General features: G+C 33.5%; 1 protein-coding gene across 3 annotated transcripts in view; it reads left to right on the forward strand.

Moving 5' to 3' along the window:
- Positions 1-21,414, forward strand: part of LOC143223152 (potassium voltage-gated channel protein Shaw-like) — a 156,132-nt gene that overhangs the window by 113,667 nt on the left and 21,051 nt on the right. For all 3 annotated transcript variants that reach the window (XM_076450708.1, XM_076450706.1, XM_076450709.1), the window contains 2 exons: positions 2,875-3,544; positions 5,420-6,332. In XM_076450708.1, the coding sequence (XP_076306823.1) occupies positions 3,032-3,544; positions 5,420-6,332 (1,426 nt within the window). In that variant the 5' untranslated portion in view covers positions 2,875-3,031. The remainder of the gene's footprint in view (positions 1-2,874; positions 3,545-5,419; positions 6,333-21,414) is intronic.

The raw sequence follows: 21,414 nt of genomic DNA on the forward strand, positions 1-21,414 counted from the left end.
AAATCCTTTAAGTAAACTTTTACTGCTTTATTTATAGATAAACAACCACACCAGTGTCAGGTTTATTTTTAGAAACACAGAGAAAACCCAAACGGCACATGGTTAAATATTTTATTACTTATTTTAGTCTTGAAACTAGTAAACTTTAGAGCGTTGGAAAAAAAATATTCTTTCTTTGTAAATGGTGGTACAAAATTTTAAACTCACAATAAATGTGCCCTAGAAGGGACTGAAATGTGTCTATTATAGTGAAAGAGTTAAAGATAGGAATTCTCATTTGTTTTATGGTCCTTAGAAACTTAACTGAAAGGTTTTGAGCAATTCTATTGTATAAAAAGAATCTTAATATGATCATTGTCAGACAAAACTTACAGAAGTGCCGTTTACACATTGTAACCAACAGAAGAAACTTAAAAAGGTGACTATAGCGTGGCCTTGAAATGACGTCAAAAACATATTATATAGAACAGTGACAAAAATGTTCGACTTGTTTATTCCATCAGTCAAACTACAGTTTAGATTTTAAGGGTGAAAATTAGTTTTCTTATAACAGAAGTAAATATAACTTTTGAACATTTGACAACGGCATAAAGGTTAGCACGAAGGTCAAGTTGCATGTGCTGCATTACTTTTACATAAAAATAAAAACAAAAATATATGCTGCACAATCAGGATCAAAATGAAAACCAAAACAATGTTAAAGGCAGCGATGTCAGTTGTAAAATGTTTTCATATATAAATGAAATTTTTATGAGCTTTTACTAAACGTCGAAATGGATTTTCACAAGGTTTAGAAAATAAACAAACATTTCATCAATTGTGAACTAAAACACCACATTTACTGACAAGCTAGAATGAAGCGTTTTAATCACTTCTAGGATTTTTACTCTTTCATGCAGAATTCTTTCGAATTTTGATTCTAATAAAGATAAAGTCCTTAAATATTTATAAGTGATAACGTTATTATTAATCTTGAAACACGTAAAAGTTCGTTTGTTGTTGGAACACATAAAATTGATTTTTATATGTCACGCGTAGTTTTATACAAAAGTATTACATGTAGGATTTGTTTACAACGACTGTTAACTGTGTTGCACATCCAATCAAAGAACTGTGTTTATTGTCGGTATACATAAAAATTATTAATATTGGATAATAACAACAATATTCGGTGACAACCAAATTTCACTTTTAATTTCGAAATGCTTTTTTTGAAATACAAATTTACTTACTATCTGTTGGAGTTAAAACAAATCTATCCATATTTTGTTGGTTTTAATGGACTGTTTATGTTTAAAAAATTAAAGATTCTTCCAAAAATTGTTAATGAAAATTGTTGCAATATCCAAATTTTACCTGCTTTTTAAAATATTTTTCTGTAGAATTTTCTGCTTACAGCTGCAATTTGTAATGAAAATCATTGTTCTTGTTTTTTTGCCTTTGGAATTAATGTGGAAAAAAATACATTTGTTAATTTGCATAAAAAACTTCCGTAAAAGTTACCATCATGAAAGTTAGTTAGCCTGAAAATTACGTTTGTTAATCTGCATAAAAAATTCCGTAAAAGTCACCATCATGAACGTTAGCTAGCCTGTTTGCTCAAGATCATCAGAGAATCAACCATCAAATGAAGATAACGTTATGCGAGAACCTTCAAGCGTGTCAAGTCTTTTAGTGTTTTAAGTAGTACATCTTCGAATTTACAATGCTAAAAATCAGAAGTTTGATTCCCCTCGATGAACACAGCACATAGCGAGATGTGGTTTTGGTGTAATAAAAAACACAAACACATTTATCAGTAAACGTGTTTTAATTTGATGAATATTTCACCTTGTTTGTTTTCTTCTACATTTTGTACCTTCCTTACTGACTCAAGACCCAGGATGGCCAGGTGGTTAAGGCACTCGACTCGTAATCTGAAGGTCGCGAGTTCGATTCCCCATCACGCCAAACATAACTGGCTGCCTTTCCTCTCATCTTACACTGATAACTTAGGGACAGCTAGTGCAGATAGCCCTTGTGCTGCTTTACGCGAAATTTTGAAACAAACAATCCTCACCTACGCAGTTCTGTTATTACCAGAACACATTAAATTTTGGGAAAAAAATGAAATTAATTTTATAATAACAATAAAAATAACTTAACTTGGGGTACGTAAATTGTTTCATTATAACAAGCGTTGTCCCGTGCATTTAAAATGTGAGATAAGAACTGTTAAATATTTACTGTAAAATTTTACAGTTAGACTCAGAAAAGAAAAAATAAGAGCTTTCACGAAGATGTAGTGTCCGATGGATTTGCATCACGAACAATATTATATATATCAAACAACAACCTCTATATACCCTAGAAATTGTAAATCGCAAGAATACTAAACGTTTATATTATTGCAACTATTATTTGTGTAGAATTTATTTAGTTTTATCACACAACAATTTAGCTTTTGATCCTTTTTTAAGTTGTATTATACGCTTTCGTCGCTGTTTAAATTCAGCTAAAAACCGAAGCGTTCAACAACATAGTTTTATACAAGAATAAAAAAAAAGCTATTTAAAATATGTGGTTAAGATTTATTTGTTTTCTGATAAGAACAAAACTAGTCGATACTGTTCTTACTGCATGTATCCAAACCCAATTTTTACTATGATAAGCCCTCATGCTTACCTCGAAGTTTAAAAGTCGTAAGTCCATAACCTTACCACTCATCCATGGGATGACGGAGCAATGTGTGAGTAGTTTTAATTACTGAGTACTCTAAATTAGGTGCTTTAAAATATAATAGTTTTCTTTTTAAAAAATTGTAAAATGTTCAGTTTAATAACTAACTTAACTGAATTGTAACTTACCTACTCTTTTTGTTTTACTTACTTACAGATATAATAACATTCGGTATCAACTGCAAGAACTCTGATAAAAATAAAAGTGGCTGAGAAGTAAGAGATGAAAAATCGCTCATTTGTAGAAAGACGTTATTATTTCCGCCAGGAGTCGCCTTGCTAGGTGATGCAAAGTTCACCTGGGCGTTGAAGTCATGAACCTGGACGCTGAAAACAGGGTAGTGTTAAACGTCGGCGGTATTCGCCATGAAACCTATAAGGCCACTCTAAAGAAGATTCCAGCTACTCGATTGTCCAGGCTTACTGAAGCATTGGCCAACTATGACCCAGTCCTCAACGAATATTTCTTCGACCGTCATCCGGGTGTTTTTGGTCAGGTCCTAAATTATTACAGAACAGGTAAGCTTCATTACCCTACTGACGTTTGTGGTCCCCTGTTTGAAGAGGAACTCGAATTCTGGGGACTTGACTCCAACCAAGTGGAACCTTGCTGTTGGATGACCTACACCCAGCATCGAGACACACAAGAAACCTTGGCAGTTTTGGACCGTCTAGATTTAGACACAGAAAAGCCAAGTGACGAGGAGATTGCCCGGAAGTTTGGCATGGAGGAGGATTATCTGAACGGCACTTTGAACTGTTGGCAACGCCTGAAACCAAAAATATGGTCGTTATTCGATGAGCCTTACTCTTCTAATGCTGCCAAGGTAAAAGCCAGTTACAAAAGTAGCATGATTGATACTAATTAATATGATGTGCCATGATTAACACAGTTGTAATATTTTATCTAAAGTACATCATGATTATTATTACTCACCGTGTTGTGTTGCTTTTTTTAAAAAATGCCTGACCAACTATGCGTTCATTAGCTTTCATGTCTGAAATCACCATAATACTGAAAAAGCCAAGTGTTTGTAGTTAGGAATAATTATCCTGAAAATTAAATGCAAAAGAATAAAGAAATTAAATGCAGAATGACACTAAATTAGTTGAAAATGTTTTTGGTTATTCAGATGATTGAACTAGAAATTATTAGGTGTATTCAACAGAAGTTTCTATCTACCAAGGAAAGTAGGTTTAGCTTTATGCATTTTAATTACTTTTAATCCTCACCAGCGCCACCACAGTTTGTCTGCAGACGTACAACGCTAGAAACTGAGTTCCGATACCTGTGATAGACAGCACACTGATAGCCCATTATGTAGCTTTCTGCTCAACTTCAAAAAAGAAATAAATATTTTAACACCATTGTAACTGTTACTATATCTCTTAAGCTTTTCAGTCAGTGAATAGATCATCCAAACAAATTATTCGCTTCAATAATTATGTAAATTAAATTTTAATAATTATTATGTCTATGTTTACATTTGTTAATACCTCTATTCCAATAAAATATATATCATTTAACACTACTTCTTAATGAAACAAATTAGGACATTTGAATGTGTAAAATGATAAAAAAAGTTTAATTTTACACAACTTAATGTTCCTTGAACTTGTATAGGCTAATTATAAATGGTTTTTTTTTTAACCCTCTGCGTAAGGAGCTGTCTTCACTATGCCCATCACGTGGATCGAACCCTTAAAATTATCGTTATAAACTCTCCTTTTCACCATTAAGCCACCTGAAGCCAAGTATAAATGACACAAAAACTAAACTAAACTTTTGATTATACCAAACCTTTAATTTGCTTCTTTAAACTAGAATCTAATGAAGTTGCAAATTTTATTAGTCATATTTGTACTGTACAGTAGCTTTTCTGATACTAAACTTTTGGATAAGTATCGTTTATAAAAACGCAAACTTAGCAGTGAAAATTACCTTTTAATTATGTTATTATTTATAATTTTTTGATTTTTATGAGATAACATATAATAACCTTTGCCTGATTCAGCTCTTTTATTTTTATTTTGAGGCCCGGCATGGCCAAGCGCGTTAAGGCGTGCGACTCGTAATCTGATGGTCGAAGGTTCGAATCCCCGTCATATCAAATATGCTTGCCCTTTCAGTCGTGGTAAAAGAGTAGCACACGAGTTGGTGGTGGGTGGTGATGACTAGCTGTCTTTCCTCTAGTCTTATACTGCTAAATTAGGGACGGCTAGCGCACTGAGCCCTCTTGTAGCTTGACACGAAATTCACAGCAAACGAAGTTAAAGCAGTTAAGTTTCAATGCGCATTGTGTTGTTGTTCTTTTGATGAGGTGTCACACAAACTAACGTTTTACGTAATGTCCATTTCACCATTCATACCATAGTTAAGTCGAATTCTCACTATCGTTCAGTTAACCTTAACATGCGAAAGAAAACTGAAGATTTGTGATTGCAATATTTCAGAAACTTGGTGATTCACTAGAGCAGAAATAAATAAAACATTTCTTATGTCGTAAGTCGATATATAATTCGTTGTTGTTTTTTAACTTTTCTGTTCCTAAAGAAACAGATATGTAGAAAACAATCTCATATAAACCAGCTACATGATTATGTAATACCTAGGTCGCAAGAAAATTAATATACTATAAATGTTCAATTTGAAATTTTAACATTCGTGTTAGTGAGTAAAAATTATTTGTTAATGTCAACAGATTGTTGGTGTTATGTCAGTGTTCTTCATCTGCGTGTCCATCCTGTCTTTCTGCCTGAAAACTCATCCCAACATGAGGGTTCCAGTCATCAGGAACGTCACCGTGTGGACTTCTCAACATACTAAGGCATGGACATTGGACAAATTTCAGACCAATCCTCACCTAGCCTTCTTCTATATTGAGTGTGTGTGCAATGCCTGGTTCACCTTTGAGATCACTATTCGTTTCATCGCCTGCCCCAGCAAGCTTGACTTCATTCGCTGTGCCGTCAACATTATCGACTTTACAGCTACTCTGTCCTTCTACATTGACTTGGTGCTCCAAAAGTTTGCGTCCCATCTAGAGAACGCTGATATCTTGGAGTTTTTCAGCATCATTCGGATCATGCGGCTCTTCAAGCTGACTCGTCACTCTGCCGGATTGAAGATTTTAATCCAGACTTTCAAGGCCAGCGCTGGGGAACTCATTCTTCTGGTTTTCTTCCTGGTTCTGGGAATAGTGATCTTCGCTAGTTTGGTATATTATGCCGAACGCATCGAGTCCAATCCAGAAAACGACTTCAACAGCATTCCCCTCGGTCTGTGGTGGGCATTGGTCACTATGACTACAGTGGGATATGGGGACATGACTCCCAAGACTTATACTGGCATGTTTGTCGGCGCCCTCTGTGCTCTGGCTGGCGTACTTACGATTGCGCTTCCCGTTCCTGTCATAGTGTCCAACTTTGCTATGTTCTATTCCCATACCCAAGCACGCGCTAAACTGCCAAAGAAGCGGAGACGCGTGCTTCCTGTAGAACAACCGCGAGGGCCTCGTGTCAGGGGTCAGGGACCTGGTGGCGACGGACCACCAAACAGAAGAATGAATGCTATAAAACAGAATCACCCTAAGGATATGCTAAGACCGAAGATAGGTAAATATATATTATTTTTTTAAGCTATGTAAGTGATAGAAACAAGTATAGCTCTAATTTTTTTCTCTTTATTGTGTATTAGTTGCTGAACAGAAATAATCGAATATTTTAAACAACGGGCGATTTCTTTGTTTAAGAACATTTTCTACTCTCTAATGAATGTTTTACAACTTTATTGAGACCATGAAGATTAAAATTTTAAGTATTACAGTACATGGAATTTAATTCAAAACTAATCTAAAGTAACATTTTAATAGTGTAATATGGAATTAAATGTAATAATAATAATAATGGTAATATATAGTAGCCTATTTATACGATAAGCAAGAATTAGTTTTTTAAACAAATATTTAAACTAAAATACAAATCTCGTTTGAACTAGTATGTTTAGATAAAATGGGCTGCTTTTATCACTTGGAATCCTTAGCGGACGTTTACAATGTCACGGTCAATGTCTGATTCAAATGTTACGGAAGAGCAACCTTCTCTCATCCAATTACAGTTACTATTCTAAGATATTTTGGGGGGAGGGTGGAAAGATTCTTTGCTTGACAGGTCTTAAAAAACAGACATTATGAAATTTCTTTTATGGAACAGTGTTACTTTATTTTGTTATTGGAAATTTTTTTCTCCACAAAGTTAAGATAGATGAGACCAGTATGGATTTTGTTAATACTGTTTGAACCACGAGAGCAAATTAAGCCTATCACAGTCGGCTAGATTCTTACTGAATTTTAGATGTTGTCCACCATACGATTTTACAAGCTAAAGGCGGGACCTTCTAGTAATGGATAAAATGATGTATTGAAGTAAAAATAAAAATGTTTCACTTTGAACATTAAGGTGAGTAAGTAGTTAATCTGAACTTAGACATCTGTTATTAAGTTTTAATATTTACTAACGTTATACGGTGTGAAAATCTTTGGAGTTTTTCTCTTTTTTTATCAATTCCCAGTAACTAAATCCTCCCAAAATTAAAACATTACTTTTTTGTTATTGATAAAAATTGGCATTAAAAACTATATTATTTAATATATCCATGTCAATCAATATACATACACCTGATTATTCGAAAATATGGCATAACCCGCAAATGTAATAACTTATTTTAATTAATATTTTGTTAAAATATTGTTATTGTGCTGCTCACTTGATCATTGAGAATCACAGTATCCAAATAGCTATCCTACCATGCTAAATTATTTACCATGTGGATTAGTAAGAGTTATATAGAGTTTTCGGATTACTTCGCTAATCGATCAAAAAAAAAAAAGAAGGTTCCATTTGTTAATGGCTCCCCAGTGGCTCAGCGGTATGTCTGCGGACATACAATGCTAAAAATCGGGTTTCGATACCCGTGATGGGCAGAGCACAGACAGCCCATTGTGTACCTTTGTGCTTAATTCAAAACAACAACAACCATTTGTTGAATAATATTGTTGTAGGCCTGGCATGGCCAAGCGCGTAAGGCGTGCGACTCGTAATCCGAGGGTCGCGGGTTCGCGCCCGCGTCGCGCTAAACATGCTCGCCCTCCCAGCCGTGGGGGCGTATAATGTGACGGTCAATCCCACTATTCGTTCGTAAAAGAGTAGCCCAATAGTTGGCGGTGGGTGGTGATGACTAGCTGCCTTCCCTCTAGTCTTACACTGCTAAATTAGGGATGGCTAGCACAGATAGCCCTCGAGTAGCTTTGTGCGAAATTCCAAAACAAACAAACAAAGAATAATATTGCTTACACAGCGTCCTCTGTTAGCGAATTTATTAAGTTGAATGCATTCTGTGTATAAAACATCGCCTGAAATTTACGTTGCCGCCTACCTTCTGGCAGAAAATGTGTTTGTTTGTTTCTTGAAATCTGTGCCAACCGTTCCGTAGTTAACAGGGTAAGACTAGAGGGAAGGCAGCTAGTTATCACCATCCACTGCTATCTCTTAGGCCAACAGGATTGACTGTTTCTTATAACGACCCCACGGTTGAAAGGGCGCGTCTGTGTGGTACGACAGGTATCCGAACCCGTGATCCTCAGATTACGATTCGAGCATCTTAACCACCAGGCCATGCCGGCCCGGCAGAAAGCAAAGTGAGGGCAAGTCGATTTAATTGTAACATTGTATGCAAAGTTTCAGAATTTCATGCAAGTTTTACTTTAAAGGATTTTTGGTGTCACTTTACCTTTCTCTATTTTAAATTTTTTTTTTTTTTTTGTATGACCCAACTTATTAAAGAATCGACTTTGTAGTCATTCAAAAATTTAGTAACTTTCTTATGCAGAATTTCTGGCAACACAACGCTTTCTCTCTTATTAACAATATGAGCAGCATCTGGAGGCAGATATGTAAACTAAACATGTTATCAAATTGAACTCTTTTTATTTCTAATAGATTTTAATAAGTAATAAAAAACAGTATGTTTTAAAAACTCTTTCCTTGTGTCCGTTGGTTAGGGTTCAATGGATAATTGCAGCTCTTGAAAATCTTCATTATACAATATTTAAGAGAAAACTCCAAATCTGAAAATATTCTACATGCATACATATTGAGTGCAAATTAACTATTAATTTAGAGGTTAATCCTTATCAGGAGTTTGAATGTGACACAACAAACATCCCGTGGGGTACCACTTCGTTATTAATAACCCTTGATCGAGTGTCTAAGCCTTACATCCCCTTCTTCCACCATTGATGATATTCTTTGTGATGGTTCCGGTTCTCTTGATTATGAGCTATTGCTCTACAGTGCAATTTTATATCGCAGAATGATTTTACGCAAGAAATAAGTAGTTGTCTTTCTTCTCTTAACCTACGGACTTATAACTCTAGAAACTGGGTTTCGATACCCGTGGTGGGCACAGCACACAGCCAATTGTGTAGCTTTGTGCTTAATTCTAAACAAACAAAACTCCTCCTATTTATAGGCTTTCCAAAGTTCATCTGATATGCGCAAATGCTAACTACTAAGGTCTTGCTTGAGCAGCTCAAAGATAATGAAATCCATTGAAGGTATCTGCGAATGTTATGGCATGAATTGCTTTGTGCGTGTGAGTTTTCTTATAGCAAAGCCACATCGGGCTATCTTCTGAGTCTAACGAGGGGAATCAAACACCTAATTTAGCATTGTAAATTTGTTGTTTTTTGTTCTTGCATCTTAGCATGGACTTCTGACTGCATATTTTGTCTTATTAACATGTAAATCGTATAAAATACAAAGATACTATTTCCTCGCGCTTTACTGATACCAACATGAAAGCCGGATAATACGTAGAGTTCGCTTAGGCATTCGTTTCAACAATTCATATGCTTAACTTGCCATTACAGCCAAACAGCAATTACGCTCAGCAAGCACGAATTCAGTTGATAAACGTTTTCGACATGCTCTGTATAATTTTTCACTTATGGTACTTGTTTGTTTGTTTTTTTTAGTTTCGCACAAAGCTACACGAGGGCTATCTGCGCTACCCGTCCCTAATTTAGCAGTGTAAGACTAGAGGGAAGGGAGCTAGTCATCACCACCCACCGCCAACTCTTGGGCTACTCTTTTACCAACGAATAGTGGGATTGATCGTCACATTATAACACCCCCACGGCTGAAAAGGCGAGCGTGTTTGGTGTTATGAGGAATCGAACCCGCGATCCTCGGATTACGAGTCTAGTGCCTTAACCACCTAGCCATGCCGAGCCCCTTATGGTACTAAATGACGGTAAGAAATTCTTCAGAGTTTTCTATATGCTTAAGGAGACACATTTCGTTCAATGTGACGAAATGCTTCCATTTCTCATATGCCAGGTACTTAATCTGAGGGTCGCGGGTTCGCATCCCCATCGCGCCAAACATGCTCGCCCTTTCAGCCGTGGGGGCGTTATAATGTGACGGTCAATCCCACTATTCGTTGGTAAAAGACTAGCCCAAGAGTTGGCGGTGGGTGGTGATGACTAGCTGCCTTTCCTCTAGTCTTACACTGCTAAATTAGGGACGGCTAGCACAGATAGCCCTCGAGTAGCTTTGTGCGAAATTCAAAAACAAACAAACATGCCAGGTACGGTTCGTACAGCTTTCGACAGTTGCTCTTCCGTTCGGGCTTTGTGGTTTTGGAAAAGAAGTTTTTGTTCACCTGAATCCCTATGAAGTATTTACTTATATCTCAAAAAAAACTATTATTTTAGCTGTCTTAACTTTATTCACTGCCTCCAGTGATACGGTTTCAAGCTATAGAAATCCATTTCTTCAGAACGCTAAAATTTCGTCTTTCTTGATTTCGTGGCTGCAATATAAATGAACTTTGTGTCAAAAAATATTGTAATATAACATTCCCGAAAGAGGTCAGTTTATAGCAAATGTCTGTTTTTACATATCACCATATTTCGTACCTATACAGTGAAAGGGTCAAGTTTTCAACACGTATACTTACAAGCTACTGGGATAATCAGAAGCAAGATGATTGGACATACAAACCGTTACCATAAGCCGTAAATAATCCACATAAACGTGCGTTACTGACTCCAAAAATGATTGGACATACAAATTGTTTCCATAAACCGTAAATAGCCCACTGTGTTAATCTTAAAGAGTGGGTTACTGACTGTGTTAGATGTAAGCAATAGCTTTTCTGTGACGAAAGTAAATGCTTGAACTATGTACAAACCAATGAGAACAGAGAGTGATGAGGTAACATTGATATGTTCTATTCTAATAATTATGAAATGTATTCTTTTTTAAAGCATTATTCCGTTCATCTTTTTTCTCACACTTAAATTCACACCTTATTTGTCCCCTTCTATATTTGAAAATATTCAAATATCATTCGAGTAATTTTCATGTGTCTGCTTTTCTTAATTTTTTAAATTTTATCTGAAAATAGTTAATCGCAGAAAAACAGACATTTTTCACACCGATAAATTTTATATGATTTTTCGCATTAGTTCATCAAACTTTAACAAATATTTGTTTTAAACATATTAAAACAAACAAGGCAGGAAATAGGAATACTGATGAAAAATCAAAACATTTTGTGTTTGTTCATGAAATAGATAAAAAAGTTTTTATCTAGTTTCCGGTTCTGGCGGATTCCATAGCAATGGATATCAAACAAGTACAGGGCACAACGGCCTGCTGACACACGGGGAATTAAACTCGTAAAGATGTAGTCCGACGCTGGGAAACAGACAAATCGAGTGTTCGCGTGCTCAACATTCACTTTCCAATCTATCCTACAACTGTAGAATAAAAGAAAGCTCGCCAAGAGCTCCTTGGAAAGAAAGTAAATTGTAAACGTTTTGTTTATATATATATAACTATATAGTAATCATGCAAACACGCATTTTCGTGCAGGTCTACTGTTTCATTAAGAAATACTTTTTTAGTGTTCTGCAGAAACAAGTTTACTATTCCGAATACACTCGAATATCAAAATCGAGCACTTTCACCTACGTAATGAGTTTCAATAACTCTGTCCCTCAACATAACGCAATAAAAGCACACTTTTTAGTTTCAGGAATAATTCTTATGCATAGTTAATATCACATAAGAATAATTAAATATTAAAGTCCAGAAAGTCCCATATAAACAAACATGAAAAGATAGATAAGCAAACATATAGATAGATAGATATCGGCGTAAAATTGTGGATGTATATAATACAGAAAATAATGATTTGCATGGTAAACAGAATGTAAGATTTTTCGAATAAAGCAAAACCTACTGATGATAATAAAAATAAATGACTTTTATAATGCAACGAAATGAAATAATTTTAGTTAATATTAAATTGGCGAGTATGCTTTCAGTTAGGTCTTATAAATTGTAAGACACACCAATCAAAACTAACAACTGAATCGGTAGGTTCACTAGTTATAGGAACCACGTAAGTCTGCTAATATGTCTAGAAGTTGTTTTAAAGCTCATACAATCCTTAGAGTGACTTATACAAATCAGTGAGTATCCACTGCTGTTTTCAACACGAAAACGAAAAACATGAAGGGTGAAAGGTATGATTAAAAAAGAACAAATATTGCTCACTGCCTTCTACATGTGACTTTTCTTCAAGATTATATCCCTACAACATTAAACAGGGTTAAAAGAAATAGTCAAAGTTATCTGAAGGGCTGGGGGTGGAGATTAGGACTTACGGGTTTTTAACATTGAAGGAGTTTAACCAAATAACGTCTTTTTATAAAAATATCCATTCTTTTTTCGAACTTCAAACATTGAAACTATGATAAAAGTGGACTATCACAATAATAAGTGGATAAACAGTTCTAAATGTCCACAAGTTTAGCATATTGTTTTCAAGCATTTCTCAAAAAGCAAAAGCAGAAGTCAATGAATGATTATCAAATCTCATTCGTTTAGTTTGAAGTAATACTTCCCTGTGTACTCCGATTGCTTTTTTCACTTCTTTTCTTTCCTAATGTTTTGCACTCTAAATGTTCAAAAGTTGCCTTATCAAGGTCTTATACGGTTTCACACTCGTGTTTTTGTGTTGTCTGCCATAATGTTAAGACTTAACATGAAAATAAAGATCATGGCATGCAGAAAAAGAAAAAAGGATAACAGTAAGGATATGAATTTTCGAATACTGGTAAACGAAACAAACCAAATTTATGTGAAAACCATGGAAATCGCGATGATTACCTGTCAATTTATCTATCGGGATGAAATTGCGTCCTTTACACCCCATCCAAATCCGTCGTTGTTTGTTATTGCGACAACTTGAGTCAGTCGTTGCCTAATGGAGACTAGAGTGTATTCAGACTCGACGAAAAATAATGGTTCTGTCTTCTAAAAATTAAACGAATTTTTATGTCTTTATAAAAAAAATGGTTTAAAAGTTGTTGAACCAAATCTCAGCAATATCGTTAAGTTTTAATTGTTTCAGAAATTTGCTCAGACTTTCTATAAAGTTCTACTTATGAAATCCTAAAAGAAAACATTTGGTACAATAAGTTACAAGGTTTAACTTTCTAGAGATTAAGAAATATAAATCTGTTACTATTGTACCAATGTTCTGACCCCAGAATCCAGCTTTAATAATATTCTAGGATATTTCTTTTTGACTTTATTCTCAAAGTTTCTGTTCACTTTGTGCTTCGTAAATCTTTTGTATATATATATATATATATCGGTTTGTCATCAATCAATGACTCACTGATAAAAAAATTTCAGGAGTTGGTTGTTTTCTGTTATTAATATCAATATAATGTGAACAGTCTCACGTTCTTAATGATGTTTCTTGAGCACCTACTTTTAGTTGCACTGTATACCATTGAACTCTATATATCCCTATGTAATGTAATGGAAGAATACGAAGTCAAAGCATTGTAACAAAAGTTAAAAATTCTCTCTTTATTTTGATTTTTTTTCACTGGCTTACGGCTCACATTATTCCAACTGTACCATCTTTGGAATCTTCTATGAACAATAGACTACGTAGTTTGTGTTTTCTTATAGCAAAGCCACATCGGGCTATCTGCTAAGCTGGCTGAGGGAAATCGAACCCCTGATTTTAGCGTTATAAACCCGTAGCCTTACTGCTGTACCAGCGGGGAGCAACTACCTAGTGTGTTTTCTTTTGTTTCGATGACTTTTCGGTAATATGATTTCCATAAGCAGGTGAGTGGAGCGCGGTCCTCACAGAGTGTTGTGTTTGGTCATGTTTCTGTTACTAATTTTATACTATTCTCGAAGTAAAATTTTATAGTTTTTGCAAGCAGTAGACGACCTTAAAACGTTAAAATCAATAGTTGGACCTTCGGTAAACTCATCAGTTAGACCAATAGGTCTTTGCTATAGAAACAAAAACATACAAAAACTTCTCTTAAATGGCGTTTAAATTTATTTTATTAATTCAAATGTATTTGACGCCAATCTTAAAAGAATGATTTGTCCGTGTTTTTAACTAACTACAATTGTTAAGCCTTAATCTTGCCGTAAGTTTTGACTGTTACGGTTATGATACTGAAGTAGTTTTCTGAATCAAGGAAGAGTTATGACCATAAAAAATTCATAGATACGATGGTGTTATGTATTACCAATGTAATACAAAGGAAAATGAAATATACTACTTACCTTTAAGAGTTAAATGATGCAAGCTGTATCACGTGTTATTATCATTAAACATTAAAAAGTTACGTGTTTTTCCTTTTAACTCCTTAATACTTAAGTTTTTTAATTTAAAATTTAAGATGACCCATCGAGTTCTTTCATAAATGAAAGTAAAATACTTCCTACTGTTTACTAGAAAGATCTACAATCTTTAATCATGGCCAGGTTGTAAAGGCGCTCCATTCGCTATTGGAAAGTCGAAGGATCAATTCCCCCTCACACCAAACATGCTCGCCTTTTAAGCCGTGGGAACATTATAATGTGATGGTCAATCCCACTATTCATTGATAAAAGAGTAGCCCAGAAGTTAGCGGCGGGTGGTGTCAACTAGTTGTCTTCCTTCTAATTTTACAGTGCTAAATTAGGGACGGCTAGCGCAGATAGCCCACGAAATTTAAAAGCAAACAAACAAAAATTTCGTTTGTTAACTAAAAGTATATTTTAAAAAAATATTTTGTTTTAAAATTTTATATATAATTTTTCAAAACTTATAACATAGTATACTATTAATCAACTTGCAAGTTATTTTTTGCATTTTGATGAAGAAATAGTTGTTTGTTGGTTTGTTTGTTTTTATGTTTTTTGTAAATATGTGTTCAGAACATAAATTGTTTCATTTCTTTTTCCCGTGTTATTATCATTGAGCATGCGCATCCGAGTGCACTATTGTCAAAGAGAAATAACAAACGACTAAAACTATAGGGTGTTCGGAATGTCACTGTGCAGTTTTGTAATCATATTCTATTCAGTCTATTTCAAGCCAGCAACTGATAGCGGTGTTTAGAAACAAAATAAGAAGAATCTAGGCCTGTATTAATGGCAACAGAGGCCACTTTCAACATTGTTTATAATTGTCATTCATATTTAGCTCCTGTATTCTGTATTGAAACATGTCTGTTAATAAATATATAAGTGCACAGTGACTTTCCGAGCACCCTGTATATCATGTTCAATGACTGTCAGGCATTTGCTAATAAATTGACGGGCTGATTTTTACAAGATATATACTACTGAAAACTGAAAACTTTCATTTTATTTAAGTTAATTAAGAAAATCAGCAGTTACCAACAAATGGTGTATTCTTAATATAAAAGAAATAATTTATAGTTTACAGTCGTCTTCCTTGACAGTTGACAGATAAAACGTGCTAGCCTTTGACTGATGAGGTAATTCAACCCAATACCTTATCACCTCGACAGTTGTCTACATGGATATTGCACGATCAAAAAACCGAAAAGTTTAAGCAAGAATTTAGATATAAACTCGAACATATTTTCCGATCAAGATTCAAATTCTTACAGGACTTAAAGGAGATAAATCTTCTCACACCATAAGAAACAAAAGGAATATGGTAAAACATTCTTGTCCGAACCAACAGAGCAAAACCCTACTGAAAAAAAATATTGAATCAAGCAGTGGAATTTCAAAAATAAATATGAAAATATAAAACCTATAATCATTAAAGGTGTTCCTCCTCGGTTTAATGGTATTCATCTATGCAGAGAAATAAAAGAAAATCCCTAAAATCGTAATAGCGAATGTGAAAGATTAAGAAATTGTAATGTTTTATTCATACGAATAATAAAATATCCAAAACTATTGGCGAGAAGAACTCGTTAACCAAGTCGTTATAAAGGTAAGTTAGTCTTAATCTTTCCAATATGAGATAACATAAGACAGCAAAAGAAGTAAAAGTATTTCTATTCAGATTATTGAAGAACTACAAAAAAACAAGTAAAAAAGTACAAAGAATAACAAATAACAAAAACCAAAAACTCACTATCGCTATTAAAATTGTTTTGATGGATGAATAAAACATGCCAATGTCAATATAAAATGACCTAAAAATTGAATATTTACACATTAACTTGGATGAGCTCTAGCAACCATAACAAGTATTTTAGTACTTTAAATGTGAAGCATTTTAACATGTGGCAGGTCAATGGTCAAATATTGTAAAATGTATTGGAAGTGCAGAAAACTGCGCTAAACCAAGAGACAAAAATACCGTGTAAATTGTGGACAGGGTTCATCACGCAAACTTTAAAAGGTATCCAAAATATAAAGAATAAGTGAAATATATCATACATTTTGTTAATTATATATGCAAGTGCAGTTCAACAGAAAATAATATGTTTGAAATCACATTGAAGAACCTCTAAAAGATGTGGAAGGTGATATGATTTGTTATTTATCTTTAGTATTAACGAATACACTAATCAAATTGAAAGATTCGAGAGCAAGACGTATTACCATTGAGAAACAATTTGGAATCTACTATATACTAATTTAAAATCGTTGTATATTTTGAGCTGCTATGTAAAAAAAAACAAAAACTAAACAAACACTGTAAAGTTCAGATTCTTCACCACTGATAAAAATATTCAATTTGTATTATATGTAGGATGTTACAACAAATAAATGGTCATAGTTATTCCAATACATTAACTATTAAAATATTGGAGTGCAATGTGTCTGAGAAATTAGATTTAAAAGCAACTTTTAACTTAAAAGTTTTAATACCATCATAAAATATATTTAAATTCTAACCAAGTAATTCATATTACATAAAATCATTGGCGGATTTAAGGTTGTGTGGGCCCAGGGGCTAATCACTTTTGTGGACCTTACATCTTATGTAATTTTATATAGAATAAAATTATCGATGAGTCCCCATTAAAACCATGAGCCTTAGAGCTAAGCCTCCTCTAGACCATACCTAAATACGCCAGGGCATCTACTACTAGTGAAATCACTATCAACATATTTACGATTCTAATGAAAATAAAACTACTATGGTGAACATCTGTAATTTACCTAAAGATATAACTGGACATCAAACATTTAGTAATTTGATCACTTACAATCATAGACCAGGTGGTTAAGGCACTCGACTAGTAATCCAACGGTCGCGGGTTCGAATCCCCGTTACATGGGAACTTTATAATGTGACGGTCAACCCCACTATTCATTAGTAAAAGAGTAGCTCAAGAGTTGGCGGTGGGTGGTGATGACTAGCTGCTTTCTTCTAGTCTTACACTGCCAAATTGGAAACGGCTAGCGCAGACAGCTCTTGTGTAGCTTTGCGCAAAATTCAGAAAAAAACCTTACTAACATAATTTAATTACGCATAGGCCCGGCATGGCCAAGCGTGTTAAGGCGTGCGACTCGTAATCTGAGAGTCGCGGGTTCGCATCTCCATCGCGCCAAACATGCTCGCCCTTTCAGCCGTGGGGCGTTATAATGTGACGGTCAATCCCACTATTCGTTGGTAAAAGAGTAACCCAAGAGTTGGCGGTGGGTGGTGATGACTAACTGCCTTCCCTTTAGTCTTACACTGCTAAATTACGGACGGCCAGCACAGAAAGCCCTCGAGTAGCTTTGTGCGAAATTCAAAAAACAAACAAACATAACTACGCATTTCACTTTATCAACACATACGTGGGTCCTTTGATATTCCTAATTTTATTTTCACTCACAGAATTTTCATAATAACTTTTAATCCTTTTATGTTGGTCATGATGTCAATAGTTATCATCTACCAGTAATAGTGATTTTAAATTCCTTTTATACAAGTGAAAGGAATTGCAAAAGAATAAGTGGAGATTTATACTCTTGAAAAGCCAATGAAGAAAAATTAATATACTGTTGAAAACAATCTCATAAATTATTAATCTGATACAGCAATAAAAAAACGACTTGGAGTTAAATAAATTTTATAATAAGAAGGTTCGGTCCTACAACCATCAGATTTCATATCAAACAGCCTGACAACCAAACCATGCAAGGCGCTCCCACAGAGGGAAATATGTGAAAACTTATAGTTTAGACTAAAAATAAGAAGGAAAAGATAAAAATACAACTAATTAATAAGATATCAAAGATTTATATTGATATTTAAGATATTTAGACCAATAAAAATACCAAAAATTTGGGAGAAAATTATAAATTGGACAAATGATACAAATTCTCAAATTCAGATATTAGAATATACTAATATTAATAAAAGTTAGTTTAACAACTTTACAAACATAATTATAAACGTGAAAAATTGAATAAACTTTCATTTTTAGTATTACTGAATTCTTAAATAATTATAATTTGTATTATTTCAATGAACATTACAATTTTTCAAATTCAAAACGTATTAAAGACATTTTAAATATTTAATCTGTCATGGTAAAATATGCTCAAACTACTGAATAAAATGTAAAATATTTAGTAAACAAAGATTGGGTAAAAGTTAATATATGCCTAAGAAAAGTTGCATTTAAAATTTTAGAATAAAGTAACACAAGTATTTTTAAAACACATAAGGTGTATAAAAACATATTTTGAAATGCATATAGTTTTTGGTCGAAAATTTTAAACGCAATTTAAATCCAGTTCAAGGTATTCAAAATTATGTTTTAAGGCTTAATACAAAGTTTTTCCCATGTGAGATGCTAGATTGAGATATCTAATCCTTAAATACTATGACAAACTAAACATTATATTCTTATTAAATTACCTTTAAATACTATACATTTTAAACGAGTGAATAAATATAATTTTACATTTACAGTCAAACTTTGTTTAAAATGAATATTCTTTGTAATTTAGTGTTTAATGTAACAAATAACAATCTGCATGACTTATACGAGAAATATACCTATCATTTAGTGCAACTAAACGACTTAGCATTTTAGAATAATTTAATTGTATGTCATATAACTTTTATTGACATTTATGGGTTTATTTGTTATATAAGGTAGATACATTTGTAAATTTGGTCTATTTATTTTGAATTGTTATTTTATACATGGAAGTGTAACTATATTTATATAATTTCATCTTTGATATCACTCTGTTGGAGCATAATTATCTTAATTTGTTATGTTTTAATTAATGTTTATATTTTAGGATATTTATTCAGGGTACGGTTTAAGTTTAAGTGCTTATTGTTTTGATCTTTTATTTCATCTCTATTTTATTCTTTTACACTATTGTTCAGGTTGAACAGGCCATAAGGTTTGAAAGGTTCATTCAGATGATAAGTAAATAAACAGTTTCTTTCTTTCTCATTGTTTGTGTAATTTAATCCTAGGAGAGAGATGTGTTTGGGTGAGTGTTTCCTCTTTGTTACATTGCATGGTCTTGACTGGGGCTTAGCTGTAATTTTCTTGAGCACAGAGTTTCGCTGATTTTGAGATCTTAATTTCTGTTGAGGGTTCCTTTTTGGTTTGGATATCCAAACTAATACCTAACCAATAATTAAGCCCCGACTAAACACAGCTCTTTGTAAGGACTGCGGTTCAGCCACCTATTTCTAGAAACTACGCTACCAAGACACTTTGACCTGAAGAAGGCTTCAACATAGAGATCGAAAAGGAAAAGAAACATATCGAAGGTTTCTAAAATGACCAAAACACAACCTAAACCTGCACTAAACTGAAATATTTTTAAAGAACACAACCTGGGTAGCAAGTTCATTAATAATTGTTTTATTTCTTGCAGTCATTTCCCTTTACGATTACTTTTTTACACATAATTTGCAGTCTTTAACTTACAACAATCGGAGCATGTATTTTGTTGGATATTAAGTAATTATTATAAAAATTCATTTAAACGCGCGGTTTTATAGGTTAGTAAAAAGTATCAGTTTTTGTTCATTCATTTTTAAAAAGATTATAATGTCGAAACAGAAAAAGCAACGTTGCTTTTCTATATCTTCAAGGATATTTAACCAATTCTTCGTTGGTAATTTGCTGGAAGTTGAAATTTTTTTACCAAAATGTGAAAGAAAGCGAAAGTTCAGAAACATGCGAAGATTGTAAAAATTAATAATTTTAAGTTATCATTAATATATAGGAAGTTAATGAGCTGTTAATTTAAAAATTACATTATTCATTTATCCTATCTAAATAACGTTCTTCGTTTGATTACCTATTTCACATCAAATAGAAATTTATTACTGCCTGAATAAACCTGGTAGTGAACGAAAGACCTCGTCAGTACAGGGTATAGAACATATGGTGTGGTTGACATGTAATTATTATACACTCTTCTTCACTTTAACTTGGTGGTTCTTATTAACACCTTGGAATATTTTTATGTCTACAAATAATTTTGTAATTCTAGGTTTGTGCTTATTACATAATCACTTCTCTCTCTCTAAATATGTATATAATTAAAGGAAATTAAATGTATAGACATTACATATATATGAGTGTTTATAAGTTATTACGGCTGTTTAGATATTTATGACCATTTAACAAGAGTAAATGGTGTATTTGTTCATTTATCTCTTTATTTGCTAGTGTGTTTTACTGAGCAAGTGAAAAAACACACACACACACACACACACACACATATATATATATATACACACACATTATCTTGAAAAATACGTTTTTAAAGAGCTGTGAGCAGGAGCTATTACAACCAATCGGAAAGCAGCTTTTTCTTTTGCTGAAATAAAAGCGCCTTCATCGTTTACTCCGTATTGTCTGCTTTTAGATTTCTCTCTGAATGGCTAGTTTGATAAATGGAACGACCTTTTTGCTGACGCATTACACTAGCAAGTTGAGCTGATTTCCATATCAGCGAACTTAATGAACCATGCGAACAATTTACATGCAGATTAAACTCACAACGAAATTAACTTTCATCTTTCCTTCATTCCTTCTTGTTGCTCTCAACTTCATAAGAGTTTGGTGCTAAAATGTTGGTTTGTCATTTTTAAGATTTTCTTAAGGTTTATTTCAAAATGATACTTTCCTCTGTTTTTTTTTTTTTTTTCGATGTTAAAATAGAAAACTAAATACGTTTAGTCAATTCTCAGCGGATAATCGTTCATAGAAAGTTATTCAATATGTAAAAAAAAATAATTAAACGTCAATGTATTTCTTGTATATGTTTCTTACGATGTGACTCATTATTAAAATAAGGTAAGAACATTTTACTGAATGTTTATTACTTACGAGTAGATTAAAACTAACTGTAA

This window comes from Tachypleus tridentatus, chromosome 8 (genome assembly GCF_004210375.1).
Source record: "Tachypleus tridentatus isolate NWPU-2018 chromosome 8, ASM421037v1, whole genome shotgun sequence".
Classification (NCBI taxonomy): Eukaryota; Metazoa; Arthropoda; class Merostomata; order Xiphosura; family Limulidae; genus Tachypleus; species Tachypleus tridentatus.